The sequence below is a fragment of the Podarcis liolepis genome, assembly GCF_965112155.1.
Source record: "Podarcis liolepis genome assembly, chromosome: 6".
NCBI lineage: Eukaryota > Metazoa > Chordata > Lepidosauria > Squamata > Lacertidae > Podarcis > Podarcis liolepis.
In genome coordinates this window covers 59,472,923-59,487,905 of record NC_139559.1, presented here as the reverse complement: position 1 = coordinate 59,487,905, position 14,983 = coordinate 59,472,923, and the positions used below count along the sequence as shown (strand labels likewise).

The following is a 14,983-nucleotide window of genomic DNA, read 5'->3' as shown; positions in this document are numbered from 1 at the left end:
GAGGTCCATATGCAGCTCTTTGAATCATGCCCCACATTTGAGATCCCAGCAGTCAAAGGGTGGCAGTTTTCATTGTGTTTTTTGACCACTTTGAGATCTGTAGCCCCCACCCAAGCTGCTGTCTCCATGGTTCCTTTGGGGGGGAGGATGACTATTTAACCAGACATGCCTGCTGTAGGGATCTTAGCCTCTCTGTCTGCTAGAATGCCACCTATGAAATAATTACTCAGAGTTTTGATTGCAAAATGCCTCCTGAAACTTCCCTGATGATATTAATCATTGTATTTTTAACTTTGCAAAGCTCAAGTGAAAGTTACTGTGTCTTTTATTGGCTAAGCTTCGAACATTTCAAAAGGAGCAGGTTATGCAGTGACCATCCACAAGGAGCAGAAACATGTTTTGTTTTAAAATGAGATGAAAAGCCAACCCATCAAGGATGTGCAATAACACCAATTTTGAAGATTGTATTGGACAACAAGAACCCTACAGGAAAGACTAGCTTAAGCCGCATGCCCTCGTGGTTTGACACAAAAATGGACCTATGGGTCCCTGGAGTAATGTGTTTTATGTGTACAGAGGGCAGGTTTGGATGGTCATAGCAGAGGACAATGGTAAAGAATCCTGAAACCTAATAGAAGAAGAAACTGTAATGGATGTTATTGTGTTAAAACAGCCTGTACCAATATGGTGCCCTCCAGGCGTTGAAACTACAACTCCCATTAGCCCCAGTGACTACAGCCATGCTGCCCAGAGATGATGGGAGTTGTAGGCCAAAACACTTGGCGAGCACCCTGGTCAACAAAGGCTGAATGCCCCTCGCTGATATAGAGTTATTTGTGCTGCTGTTTTCAATCTTAATCCCGCTCTCCTGATGTAATTTCAGGACTGGACAGGGCCTCTCCATGAGGGTCAAAGCAACAGACATCAGTGGTATGGAGAACAGCATTTCCTAAGAGTTGATTGTGAAATGATGGCCACTTCACACATTACACACAGGGAAAGCCCAATATGACACTCACAGGGCACACTTAAATAGGGAGCTATGGCCAGTCATAACTACTCCAATCCACACTTTTGGTGTACTGTATGATTGAATTTTATTAGGTATACACTTTTAAAAAGTGATAGAAGGCAGTGAAACCCACATTAGAGGAAGGCAGTTACCGTAGCTGGTGATGGGAGTTGTCATCCCAACAAAATCTACAGAGGACCAGGTTGGGATTGGCTGCTTTGGGCATTCCAAAAATTTTAGGTATAACACTGCTTCCAGAACTGTCCTATTGTTTGCTCACCCCCTCTGTCTTTCTTACCATAGTCTGGTGGATTATCCATGGAAATGGCTCAGCATTACATCTTGACACATCTTGAATCACTTGACACATAATGAGGATTCTAAAAAAAAAAGAAAAGAAAAGAGGGTGTTCTGGAGGCTGTGATCTCTTTCACTTTACCTCCTGTCTACTATGAGTACTGACCACTGGAGCTACTGTTTGTCTTCCCTGTTTAGTAGGCCTCCTGGGCTGAACAGAACGGAGGCTGACTGGGCTTGGCCTCACAGTAGCCTCTAACCCAGCACTTATGCATAGTTTGGCCCATGGGGTAGGCACGTTTCTATTTGCAAGAGCTTAATGTAGTATTGGTTTCTGTGTTTCTGGCATGATGTGCTTCCTCCTTCAGTGGGAGGAAAGAAAAGCAGGTGGTGGTGGTGGAAGTCTTGGCCATTATTGCTGGAATTACCTCACTTGTGATTACCAGGAGGCGAGGCCGAGGGGAGGGAAGTATGAGAAGGCAGAGAGTTGCTGCCACTCCCTACTGAAGAAGGCGCAGCTCTCTTGGTCTGTGGGTTTTCTGTGTCACCACACACCTGCTTTGTTTGAGCGTCACCAGCCAGACTGGTTGGGCAGGTCCGATGGTAGAAAGAGAGGCAGCTGTCCCGCCCTATCACTCAGAAACCGGGAGGCTCTTGTTGTGGATGTGTCTTGTCTTCAGGCTGCTGTGCTGCCCTGTCTCTCCCTAAAGACCTCTTTTGCTCATCCTCAATGGAGTCTGCTTTTGGGGCTGCCCTGGTGTTGATGCTTGTGGCCACGTCGGCCGCCCAGAACGACTGCTTTTGCTCAACGAATAACCTGGCGTCTTGCAGTTTGGAATCCGGCAGCTGCATCTGTACGGCACGCGGTTCGAACCAGAGGCTGGACTGTTCAACGCTGACTCCAAAATGTCTGCTGCTGAAGGCGGAAATAAAAACCAAAAGAGGCAGAAGTTTTCCCAGGCCCGAGCATGGGTTTGTGGACAACGATGGACTTTATAACCCAGAATGTGATGCCATGGGCTTCTTCAAAGCCAGGCAGTGCAATCAGACAGATACTTGTTGGTGTGTGAACAGCGCTGGGGTAAGGAGGACGGACAAGGGGGATCTCAACATGAGGTGCAACGAGCTGGTCAGAACAAGCTGGATCTACATTGAGATGAAGCACAAAGAGCGAAAAACTTCCTTGTCTGAATCAGAAGTGGCAAACAGCTTCCGACAGCTCATTGAAAACCGCTATATGCTCCATCCGAAGTTCATCACAGCTGTTGAGTACAAGGAGCCATTAATCCATATCGACCTAAAGCAGAACATTTCGGACAAGTCTTACAGAGATGTTGACATTGCAGATGTAGCTTACTACTTTGAAAAAGACATCCAGGGTAAACCCATTTTCCCACCCGATAATATGTTTGGTCTCTATGTCAATGACGAACCTCTAGATATTGAAGAAATCCTAGTATACTACGTTGATGACAAACCACCAGAGTTCTCTATGCAGCGCCTGACAGCGGGCATCATTGCAGTGGTGGTGGTGGTAGTCCTGGCCATTGTTATTGGGATAACTGTGCTCGTGGTTACCAGGAGGCGGAAGACGGGCAAGTATGAGAAGGTTGAGATTAAAGAGATGGGAGAAATGCGAAGAGGACAACATGCATAAGTGCCTTAATTTGACTGTAGAACTAAGATTTTGACATGGGCAGAATGGAAAGAAGACGACAACATTGCTACCATGTCTTTTGAAGGTGGGGAGGGCACTTGGTTTTCTTTTTTAAATTAATGTTTAATCAAAGATAAAAACAACAGCTTTGTAAAACGTCCACAATTCCAGATTGGAAAAGTGATTGGGATATAGTTAGCATTTCCCTTTAACTATAGTGTACTATGTGATAATAATAATAATAATTTGAGATGAATATCAATGTGTTAGGGACAAAATCCCTGTACTGTACCCGCTCCTGAACTTTTCCAGATCTGTAGTTTTTTAAGAAAACAATGTTCTGTAGCTACACGGTTAGTTTAATTTATTTTAACTGCATTTCTACATCTTTTTGGGGTGTGTTTATGTGTAGCTATCCCCCAATCCCCCGCCCTGTTCTCTTTGGCCCATGCTGCTAAGGTGTGTGTGTTCTGTCTGTGCATTTGAGACGGACTTTCTATTATTAAAAGTGTTGGAAAGGTTCGCTTCTTCCATTTAAACCTGATTGTTTTTTGTCTCTGATCTAAAATATTTCTTTTGTAAAATAGTAATACCTTCTGTGAACAAATGTCAGCGTTTACCATGGAACTGGTGTGTGTCTGTGTGTTTGTGTGTGTGTTTATAATGTAATCTTCATTGAAATAAATTTTCTTAACTTTAATCTGTTGCTAAGTTTCATGCTGTGATTCTAAAGGATTTTTCCTCCCAGCATAGATCAGGCTGCCTGTGGTCCTTAACTATCTCCTGGTGTTTTAATGTAGGGGTAAGCTTTTTCTGTCCTTGCTGAATTCCAGCTCTGGGAAAACTACTTGCCAGTCATGTACTGGGTGGTGTGATATAATCAAACCATTGCCAGCCATTGCCATTTCTTGGAAAGTATCACCCGTTTTCATCTGGTGACAGCAGCTGCTGGTAGTAAGTGCACTGCTTGCTATCTAATCTTTGCCATCACAGTCTAGCTGGCAAGAAACCCCCGAAAACCTCTCTACTGTTTTAATAGACCTAAAATGACTCAGTACAACATAGTTGCATATGCTATAGAGTGTACTCCTCTTGTTAACTAACTTGTCCAGGCAAAATAGGATCTTTCATGCTATTGTGACACTATAGATAGGTCATCTTAGCCACAAAGCCTCTCCCCCAAAGCAGTAAGTCACTACAAGCTATTAAAATTGTCATTACAAACTATGGTAGTCGTTACAGGCCACCACAATCTTTGCACCATAATCTGTAACCACTGCTGCTGAATGAACAAGCATTCCTCCATATAGCTGTGAGTCACATATAGCTGTAAGCACAATGTTCCTTCGTTGTAGAGGCTGTCAAGTCAGAGGTACCCAAGTGATCTTAGAGCTTCTTTAAGATGTTCTGCAGAAAGGTTGCAGAATAGTTGAGAACATCTGTACTTGGTCCTGCTCTTAATTTTTTCTTTTTTCTGACAACAGATGTCAAGTCTATTTTGAGCAGGGACAGAGTTATCAAATAAGCCAAAAATGCCTAGGGCCCATGGTTTTCATAACGTGGGTGGCAATGTTACGAACATACAGAATACTCCTATTTCACTCCCCCAACAAGCAAGTGGGAGCAACGAACCTTGGTTTAGTGTTTTGTCCAAACCAGGGATTGTCGTTTGTTTTGTTCCAAACAAACCATGACCATGATTTGAAGCCAAGGTTTGCTATTTACTCACCAATTGCAGTTTATACATTTTGTTCAGAATTTTATTTTGTTCAGAATTTTGTTCAGAATTTTATTTTTGTTTTAGAATATATTCTTTGTATGCATCTCTGGATAAGATCAAATAACACCCCTGATACACAAAACAAACCACAATCCCTGGATTGGACATAACATTAAACCAAGGATTGTGCTCCTGCTTGCTAGCAGGGAGGACTAAAGTAATCTGAATGTTCATGGTAAACTATTGGCCATGTGACTTACTATGAATTGTAAATGTAGCCAATGTATCCAATGGCTAATGAGTAAGAAAACAAGTGCAAGTAATCATAATTGTTTCAAAAAAGCAGAAAAAATAATTGAGATTTGATGGGTTAGGAGAAGACTTTTGTTTCTGTGTGAGAGAGTAGACTAGGCCATACATAGCTACAGATGTATCAAAGTTTCTATAATTAATTAACCCCATCTAAAAGTGGATGGGCTTTGGTATTTCTGTGTATGCCGTCAAGACTCAGTTGTATACGCTGCTAGGGGATAGAGAAAGCTCAGAGGTCATAAATGGGGAGGGATACAGTATATGCCAGCAATTAATCAAAAGAACAGAAAGATTAATTGCAGCAAGACATGCAGAGAACATCTCTGGCCATATGCCATTCTAGCTGGCATAAAGACGCAGGAAGAAACTGACTTTGACAAACTCCACGTCCTTTCTGAGTCAGGTTGCATTCCTTTCTTGCAATTTCAACCTTCTCACCACTCCTACTTTTCCTCCTTTACCTACCTGTGGCTGTTATTATCACATTCATTTTTAACTGGGACCTTGTATGACTACCAGTGTTTTACCAATAATGTTCAAAGAGGTCTTTTAATTTCTTGGGAAGTGCATGAAAGGGAATCATAGACTGTGAGCAAATTCAACTTACCCTTTCAATATGCTGAGTTGTAGACCGACTTCAATCCATACTTTAGTACTCATAGGACAAAGAAGCTATCCAATTACATCATCCACACACCCAGATCAAGTTCATTAGAGATCTTATTACAGACCCATTCCAGTGTGCTCTGAAATCAACCCGCAACTTGCTTTCTGATAAATTAATCCATAATAGGCATTGGAAAAGCCAAACCATTTACTGAGGCAGGAATGCTGATGGATAGCTGAAAGGGCTGGCTAGAGGTGGGTTTGGGGAAAACCACTTTTATTGTATGTTATTAGACAAAAAACCCCGAAAATAACACTACAGGAGAATCCTAGAAGCTCTCTCCTCGATCTTTAGCCTTAACAACTTTTGTGTCCTAGCAACTCTTGCTTTAATAACCTGCCACAGTTCACACTCCTTGAAATTGTTTATTCTTTTTCATTGAATTCATGGTTAAAGCCTCTCTGTTCTGCTTCTACTGTAGTCTTGTGTAGTCGTTTGTGTGAGTGGAAACAGCTCTTACCAGGACATCATTGGAGGTTGGTTGACTAGGGGGCATGGGGCACTGCCCTCAGCCAGCCCTCTTCACCTGCATCCCTACAGTCCAGGGGGTGACCGGAGCTGTTAGCTGCCTCTTCTTTAGCCTCAGCTTTGCCCCTATAGAACTCAGCAGGAAGGACAAGGAGGAGAAGGGGGACAAAAGTAGAATTAGTTGACTATGACTGAGCCTTCTGTTGGCTTCCCAATTTTACATTCCACCAGTTCCAATAAGCACTAGACATCATCAACAGAACTCCTGTGCATGACAGTTTCTAGCCTGTCATTCAATTGGGGAGATTTACCACAACACACACACGATTCAGGTTTTGGTGTACCACCTGCCTTTTGAACATTGGCTGTGGGTGTCAAAAACTGAACTTGGTGCTAGGTCATGGGTTCACACAATTGGCTGATGACTGGCCAAGATGCAGTGCAGAGGGTTCTCAAATGCTTTTCCTGTGGCTACTATACATCCAGTGGGTCATGTTCTACTTCTCTGATCTATGTCACCCAAAAGCTGCTTTGTCCATGCTTACCCAGTGGGCAACATTCACTTGTTCTACGAATGTGGAGGGTCAGAACGGTTGCCTCATTAAACATGATCCAGATGTCGCTAGAGCTGAAACCATCCAACAAAAAATATTTCACTTTAATCAGCACATAGTAATAGGTTTTGCACCCAGTTTCAGTAATAAGAAAAAATAGTGATGATTCTTTTATTGAAGAATGAAAGCCTCTTTTTGGAGATTATTTAAAGAAATATTATAGTATGAAGAACCCATGAGCAGGATTTGAACTATGAGCAAAAGAATGAATTAGAAATTATTGCATTGTGATTATAATATAAGAGACAGAAGATAGGGTGCAGCAAGGGGCCGAAATAAAAAAGGGGAAGTTGATAAAACAAAAGAAAAAAATTATTATGTATTGGAATTACATGTGAAATTTGTAGAAATTTAATAAACATATTCATGCTTTCTGATGAATTGGAATCTGGCCCACAGAAGTTTGGGTGACAATAAATTTAATAGTTGTTGAGGTGTAAGAAAACTCTGTTGTTTTAGCAGCGCAATCATACTGTATATAATGTAAAGTGATCTCACCACACTGGAAATGGTTTTCTTGTCCTTTGACATGCTTAGGAAATATATAGATATATCTAATCACAAGTGCTTTACAAAAAAGCTAGGTACATGACAGTTGGAACAGTTTAAGTAATTAAATAATCGTGATAAAATACTGATAAACACTACATAATTTATATCTTAGAGTTTTAACCACTTCTTCAGAGAATGGGTTGTAATATTAACAAATTGCCCCCTCAATTCCCTATTCCTTAATTGGGATGGTTAATACTATTACAGCAATAATCTTTCCCATGCAGGTACAATTACCCTTTTCAAAGCCTTCCCATTGATCTGTTTCAGGGTTTTGATAAATTTCTAAGTGCCGCAATTACTTCATTTTAATGCTAAAATTAATCTTGAGATGTTACAATTGCCTATCAGAGCAGGAAGACTTGACTTTCCCAGGTTTTATATATATTTATATATATTGTTTGGCAGCCAGAGCACTATTCCTTATGCCACAGTTTTGCCTCGTTAAAATTTTGCACACGCTGAATAAGCTGACAAGATCCTCATTTTATTTTCATGAAGGTCTTTGCTCCCTGAGGGACAATACACTTAGAATCCTACTCCAGTACACTTCACTACCTAGGAAACAATTATGGGGAGACACATGGTTGTTATCTAAATGAGAGGCAGGATGAGAATGGATTTGTAATCCTCCTCTGAGGTTTTAGAGATGGACCCCAAAAGAACTGGTGACATTTGCTCCCATTATTTCTCAGGCAATTTTTATTTGGAATAAACGTCTGTCCCCACTAGACACGTGTGTGTGTGTGTGAAAAAATTGTCTTTTTTCTCACCGGAGGAAATATGCTGAACAACAGTATAATAATTGGATCTTTCTAGTAAATGGCCTATTTGAATGGGGTCTCCAGTGCACAAAGGGAGGGGGGAGGGGAATCCTAGTTCTAATTCTCTCTCTAACCTCTGTCATTCCCTGAATATTTACACAGATACAGTACAGTTTCTTTGTACAAGAATGTTAAAATCTGTTAATTCTTTCTGGGGACTATTGAACAATATCTGCAAGCATAAAAAGGTAGAGAAAAAACGTTTTCACCTGTCATCTTTTAGTAAGCTATCATACTGGGGGACCTGGCAGCCAGGAAAAGTTTATATTTTAGGTGTATTGTATAAACAGCACTCCTTGGAGGTAAGGTAAATTTCATTTGGGCTTCAATTTACAAAAGTCATGCATCTATCATACAAAGGGACAGCAATTGTTTTAGCAACATTTTATTCAGCCATTTCAGGGTTTTTCACACATACTCTCCAAATCCGCATTTTGACATCCATAATCCTATGAAATTTTAATTCTGGAATTGCTATGCATTTCAGCAAAATACAATTTCAGCTCCTCCTGCTTTTTTCTGCCTTTTCTAGGCACGGTGTTTGGTAGGCAAAGCAGTCCTCCTGTTAATGAAATGCAGATGGTGTTTTTCTATTTTCTTTTCTCTTTATCTCAGGAGCAAAATGCTCGAAGCATATTTTAAAGGGCTGCTATATTTCTGGATATACCTCAGAGCTTGCCCTTGGTAAAACCTGTAGCAGCCAAGGTCTATGTACAATATAAGGTGTCGGGTGTTTTGTATAGAAAATAATTTTAGTTCAGTTGTCCAAAGGTTGACCTAAGGCCAGAGTCTCTTGGGAACTTTATTTTTAAAAGCTCTTTTTGATCCTTTCCTCAAAATAAAAGGTGCTATGTCTTCATTAAAATTCACGAACAGCCACAGCCTTTAATAACTACTTATGTCTGTAGATCTAGCTGCCTATTTAAAGAAAACCAGCACTTACACATTTCTAATTGTATGACTATACATGTTACATTTCTATATTAAGAGGTATTCACTGTTGGATTTCAATGAAGCTATCCTGTAATTACTCATGCTACATTTGGTGACAACTTCAGAATATTAATATGTAGGATTGCCAGTCAGGGGTGTTTTAGAAAAGCAGGGTGCATAATGTGAATTTAGTACCATAACATAAGCTTCATACACCCACAATTGACAGAGTATCTGTGCAGCAGCCACATTCGGATGGCAAGCTAAACCATAGTTTAGTGTGACAAGAATGAGTCACAGCAAGCTGAGCCTCTGGCATGTTTGAAATGGCATGTCAGAACCTTTCACTCTTCCATTAACCACAGTTTAGTGTGTTTCTCTAAACCAAATTGTTGTTCATTTTAACTGTGGTTGTTTAAACAAGCAAACTTCATAGCCCATGGTTTTAAGGTTCCTTGTTTCAAACCATTATTAACAGCAAACACAATTGTTTGTTGTTTCTCACAATATGAGAAGCTGGAGCTAAGCCCAAATGGATGTGAATTCCTCGTAGCCAGGCTGGAAGAGGGGCAAGCCTGAGGCTCACTGTGGCTCGTTCTGGTTTAGCAATTTCCAAAGAAGGATTAGGTATCAATATCAGCAATTGCCAGGTGATTATGCCAAACTGTCTTTGCTGCCATTTTGAATCTGGGTCTGCCCCATTTTAAGAACATAGGAAGTGCCTGCTTTATCAGGCCAATGGCTCATCTAGTCCAGCTTCCTGTTCTCACAGTGGCCAACTATGGGAAAGCCTTAAAGGACATGTGAACAAGAAGTCTCTCAGGGTGGGTGTCATATGCCCTGTGAAGACATCTTGGCAGGGCTGGTCCAAGGGGGATGACGAATGGGAAGAGTGCCTGGCGTTGGGGAGGGGCCAAGTGGTTTGCTGGGAGAAAGCACCACCCCAGTGGCACTGGATGTTCCAGCTGTGGGAGAGACATCTGATCCAGTCTCCACCCTGCCGTGAAGCTTTTCCCACCTCAAGGAAGGTTTCTGAGCCTAGGTCAGACCATGAGATGGACGCACTGCTCCATCTCTAAGGACATTCCATTGGCCGTGTCAGCACCAGCAGAGCCAGCCTACTTGCAGGAGTGCCTGCTTGCCTGCCTAGTCTTTGGTAAGAGAACAACACAAATGACCGCACCTGCCCTGCTCTTCAAAAGGTGGGTCAAGCATGTGTGTCAAGTGTTGAGACATCTTAGCCATTCGTCTTAGAGAGCTTTTGAACTCCTGACCTGTGTACCTGTAACCTGACCTATTTTTAGACTCTGCAGAGAATTTTGGAATAAAGCCTTTGGCAATAAAGTTGAAAGTTCAAGTACTGTGTCTCTGAGTGGGAGCCAAAACAGTGGGTCTCAGTAATTTTCAGTTGTCTCTGGTGAGAACTCTGGTATCTGAACCAGGCCAGTCTGCAGATGTGAAGGTGTGGACTGTGCACATTTAAAAAAGCACATTTAAAAAAATGGCTTCCCCTAAAGAAACCTGGGAGCTGTCATTTAACCCCTGCAGCTACAATTTCCCAGCACCCTGAACAAATGAGAGTTCCCAGAATTCTTTGGGAGAAGCAATAGGCTTTAATATATGGTGTGGATGCGAGCCTATACCTGTTTGCCCTGGAGTATGCCCCACTGAGTTCAGTGGAACTTTTCCCCAGAAAGGAGCATATAAGATTCAGCCTGAGTAGCGGGTGCTAAATGAACCAGGGAGTTTTAGTGTCAGGACTGGCAGCTTGACAGCTGCAGCTAATATTTTATTGCAAGCCTCATAATTTTATGCCACAATTATTTTTTAAGAAACTCAGCTCCCAGAGCTACTTATTTCAGGTTCATGGGCAATATCTCCTTTCTTGTTTGCAAATGTCATCTTCAAAAGCAATGCATAAATATATCTCTAAATATTCAAAATCTCAGTTCCAAATCTGTAGAGTAAACCTGTTCCTTACTGCTCTATAAATATTTCACAGTGGTTTAACATTCTTATTATTTTATGAATACTTAATGAAAGATAAGCATTTTTTTTGAAAATAGAGGAGCTAATGACTTGTAAGGTTATGCCATCCGTCTGGCTGAAGGGCTGACAGGATGCAAACATGACTTGACAATGGAGATAGTGTTGTTTGCTGTTTCCAAGATTCCCTAGAATAACTATCACGGCTTCATATTTCTGAATAAGGCACAGGAGAATGCAACCCACCACCTTCCTTTTAAGGTGATTTGAGGGCCCTAGTTCAGTTCCCAAAATAGCCCCCCCCCCCTTCCTCCCAAAAGGAAGAAATGGAATAAATTCTCACAAAATAAGTCTTGTGGTTTATTATCACAAAACCTTTCATGGGCTACAAAAAGTACTTGTGAGTCTGTTCAGGTGCACAATCATCAGCAAACCACAAAGGAAAAGCATTTTCCCAACCCTGATAAACAAAAAGAAAACACCATGAGCATGTGCAGTTTCACATTTTAAACTCACTTAACTTGTCCTTGTTTTTGCTCACTTCCTACCTTAGGCTATTCACCAACTCTCAGCCTAACCTACGTCATAATGGCTGTTGTGAAGATACAGAAGAAGGTGTAATACAGCTGCAAAAGGGAATTTAGTGCTTGCATCATTTATTTTGTTTACATATTTATAAACCATACTTTCCTATGAAAGATCACAAGGTGGCGTTTTGAGTTTGCTCCCAGGTTGGTGGGGGACTGTGGAGAGCAGAGTGATCCGCTTTCATGAGCCGCTTTGGGCAGGGGTTGGCTGCGCTGCCAAGTTCTCCATGGGGAACTTAGTAGCACAGCTGAACCCGACAGGATCACTCTCATTGCCAGTGACAAGAAGCCTCCCTTGCTGGGGCACTTTAAGGCTCCTGATTGTGCAAAGGCAGCTGTGTTTCTACCAGCCCCCCCCCCTCTTCATGTTGCAGGTGTGGGGCAGGTGGGCACGGTTTTGGGAAAATGGCTTTGTGCCCCAAACTGGAACCCATGCCGAGCCAAATTAGTCCTGCAGGTCAGAGGTTTCCCACCCCTGAGCTGAGTGAGCCTAGTGCATCTCTGCTTTCCAGCCCCTCAAAACTTTTCGCAGCTCACTGCTTGGTTCCTTTAATGCCTCCTTAGCTCACAAGTAAACTCTGGTTCTGTACTGGATGACAGGCCAAGGGCAAGAAAGTATAACTGATGTGCTCCTCCTAGGCTCTAATTACAGTATGCTCTGGACCCTGCAGCCACCAAAAAGTACCCTCTTCACACAACAGTCCATTATGGCATAACCTGGCCAACCACTTGTTTGTCTTCCCCTAATTTTGAAATCCAGATGTCCAGAAGGAGAAAAATCTCTGTCTTCCCTTGCAACAGGAAAGGCTGTTGATGAGCCACCTTTTAAAGGTTTCTTCCATTTGATTTCTCTAGTACCCCTGGGCTATGGGAAAGCCACCACAAGTGAACATTTATTTCCCAGTGTTACCTAGTTGCATGTAAATGCACTTGCAATACGTGTGTGCCCATTTGAGGGTAGTGTAAGTGCCCCAAGACACTTCTGAACCATCCATCGCTGGTGTACTAATGGAAGTAGTGGCAGATCCACATCTGGCAAGCATGGGTGTAGCCAGGACTTTTGCTGGGGGAGGGGGGCGAAAAACCGAAGTAATTGGTCAGTTAGTTAAGTATTTTTATTGTTTTATTTGACCTGGGGGGCATAGCTGCACCCCCTTGGCTACGCCCATGCTGACAAGCACATTTAAAAACCTGGTTCTACACATGCCACCGAATATGGCAAATTTTGTGCATTGCAGGGGGTTGGACTGGATGACCCTCGGGATCCCTTCGTTACGATTCTATGCATTCCATCTCTCCGGACTGCCGGTAGGTAGGTGCAGAATCACATCTCTGAATCTCCTCCACGCTCAACTCGCTGACAGTAAACACAGCGGCTGGAGGCGGCCTTCTCTCGGTCGCGAAACAGGGAAACTCCGCCACCGATTGGCTCCCTCCCCTCCCCAGCCCGGAAGGAAAGGCAAGCGGCCGCCCCAGCCGTAGAGCGCAGGGGGAAGAGGCCTGGTGCACGGGGAGGGCGAAGGGCGCGCCTCTCCGCGGCCAAAGGGTCCTAGAGGTCGCCATTGCGTCTTTACGCGCGGCGCCCCTTCTTCTCTCCAAGGGTCGGGCGGGCGGCGAGTAAGGGGAAAGCGCTGGTATCTCAAGCCCCCCCCCCATTACGTCTTCACTTGCTGGAGGGATCGCCAGCCAAGGGAGCAGGGGATCTTGCTCCTCGCCTCCTCCGCGCCTCGTCTCTGACTTGAGCTTTTGGTAACCTCGCCTCCTCTTCCTGGAACCAGTTTGTTCTGTCGCGGCTGGTAGGTGATGGGAGTGGCCATGGCGGGGGAAAGGCAACCAGCCTTGTGGACGCACAGCTCTCGCTCCCCTCCAGGCGCGCGTTATAAGGAGGCGCCCCGCTTGCTCTCTATTGGCTCCGGTTTCCCTGCTTCTGCGTCTTCTTCGGAAGGCGTTTCCCCTTCCTGCCCTCGCAGCGTCTCCTGTTGACGTTGGCCAAAGAGGCTCAGGTGGCGCAGGGAGGCGGCGGGTCCGTTCCCCCTCGGCTCTTCTGCGCCAAGGGAAACCTGGGTTCTCTCGCATGGCTTGAGGCGCAGGAGAGAGGGTGTGCGTGTACGTTGCATCGTCTCTGGTCCCTCAGGCCTCCACTTTGTGACTGCTTCTGTGGGACAAAGCCACCCAAGTCACAAGGCGAACCCCCGATATGTACTCATATAGCAGATAATATGGTTTAGGATTCCCACCTAATCCAGCCGTTCATTGCTGGTTTTAATTAGCAATGGAAATTTGACTTGAAATTTAAGTGAGAAATGTCTGTTCTATGAGGGAAAGAAGAATGGCTCTACTTCCGGGAAAGAACACCTGCCTGCCCCTCATTTTGCTCGCCCCGGTGCCCCTTTTTTGACATTTGGATAGTCAGCCTTAGTTAAAGCCTCGCCTATTTCGTTGTGTCATTCTCTCCATTCAATTGTCTCTGGGTTTGAATATGACGGCCAGATCTTCCCTCACAGGGAGTTGGCTCCTGATATTGAAGGTAGTACATGAACTTTCATGAGGGTGTTTTCCATGGGACACGAGTGCATTGTTAATGAATCTGTCCTGGACAGGATAGTGCCCAAGCTTTTGACTTCTCAGGCTAGATTAACCTGGTGCCCTGTAGATTTGGACTGTAACTCCCATCAGTCCCAGCTACCACAGCTGTGCTGCGGATGGGAATTGTAGTCCAGAACTTATGGAGGGCACCAGGTTGGAGGAGGCTGGGCTAGATGGTAAACAAAGCAGGGGGTTAGCTGCTAGTATACTACTTCGTGCTTATAAAGCACTTCAGAGAGCTCAGGGCATTTTACTTGTAATCTCTCAATAATCCTTACAACAACTCTGCCAGGTAGATCAATATTACTATCTCCATCTTGCAGGTGGAGAATAGGGGGTGAAGATGAGAGATTGTGGCTTGCATAAAGACACCTAGTGATTTAGTGATGGAGGTGATATTTGGAAACTTTGAAAGGGAAGCCAAATCAGAGAGTTAAGGGAAGGGGTTGACTGAGGGAAGGAGTTTGCTGCTGACACTGAACAGAGAACAAGGTAAAAAGGGTGGACAGAGGGCCATGAGCTACGGATGCCAAGGAAGTTTTGTGTGTGCTGAATTTCATGTGGTGGGTTGTATTCAACTATCTTTTATTCAGAGTAGGCGTCTTTAAATTAATGGCTGCAATTAACTTAGGTCCAGTAATTTAAGTGAGTACAAGTTAATTACTCTGAGTAAACGGCAGTTGACGGCAACCCAGTGATTTGAACTAATCAACCAGAGAAATGGTCAGCTAAAGATCAGAAGTGGGACCTGCATTTACTGCAGTGGGA

General features: G+C 43.5%; 2 protein-coding genes and 1 long non-coding RNA gene across 3 annotated transcripts in view; 2 read left to right on the top strand and 1 right to left on the bottom strand.

Annotated features, from left to right (window-relative positions):
• LOC310710045 overlaps positions 1–14,983 on the bottom strand; it is a 98,490-nt gene that overhangs the window by 14,160 nt on the left and 69,347 nt on the right. The gene's annotated exons all lie outside the window — the stretch shown is intronic.
• On the top strand, positions 1,927–3,666 carry TACSTD2 (tumor associated calcium signal transducer 2). Its single transcript, XM_083509935.1, has one exon. It carries the CDS (start codon positions 2,040–2,042, stop codon positions 2,964–2,966), a length of 927 nt encoding a protein of 308 aa, XP_083366061.1. The 5' UTR covers positions 1,927–2,039; the 3' UTR covers positions 2,967–3,666.
• OMA1 (OMA1 zinc metallopeptidase) overlaps positions 12,976–14,983 on the top strand; it is a 31,671-nt gene continuing 29,663 nt past the window's right edge. Inside the window, exon 1 of the mRNA XM_083510344.1 lies at positions 12,976–13,425. The gene's annotated coding sequence lies outside the window, so the exon portion shown is untranslated. The remainder of the gene's footprint in view (positions 13,426–14,983) is intronic.

Bases quoted from the DNA above. Each gene is read 5' to 3' on its own strand.
- TACSTD2 (XM_083509935.1), top strand. From the start codon at position 2,040: ATGGAGTCTGCTTTTGGGGCTGCCCTGGTGTTGATGCTTGTGGCCACG.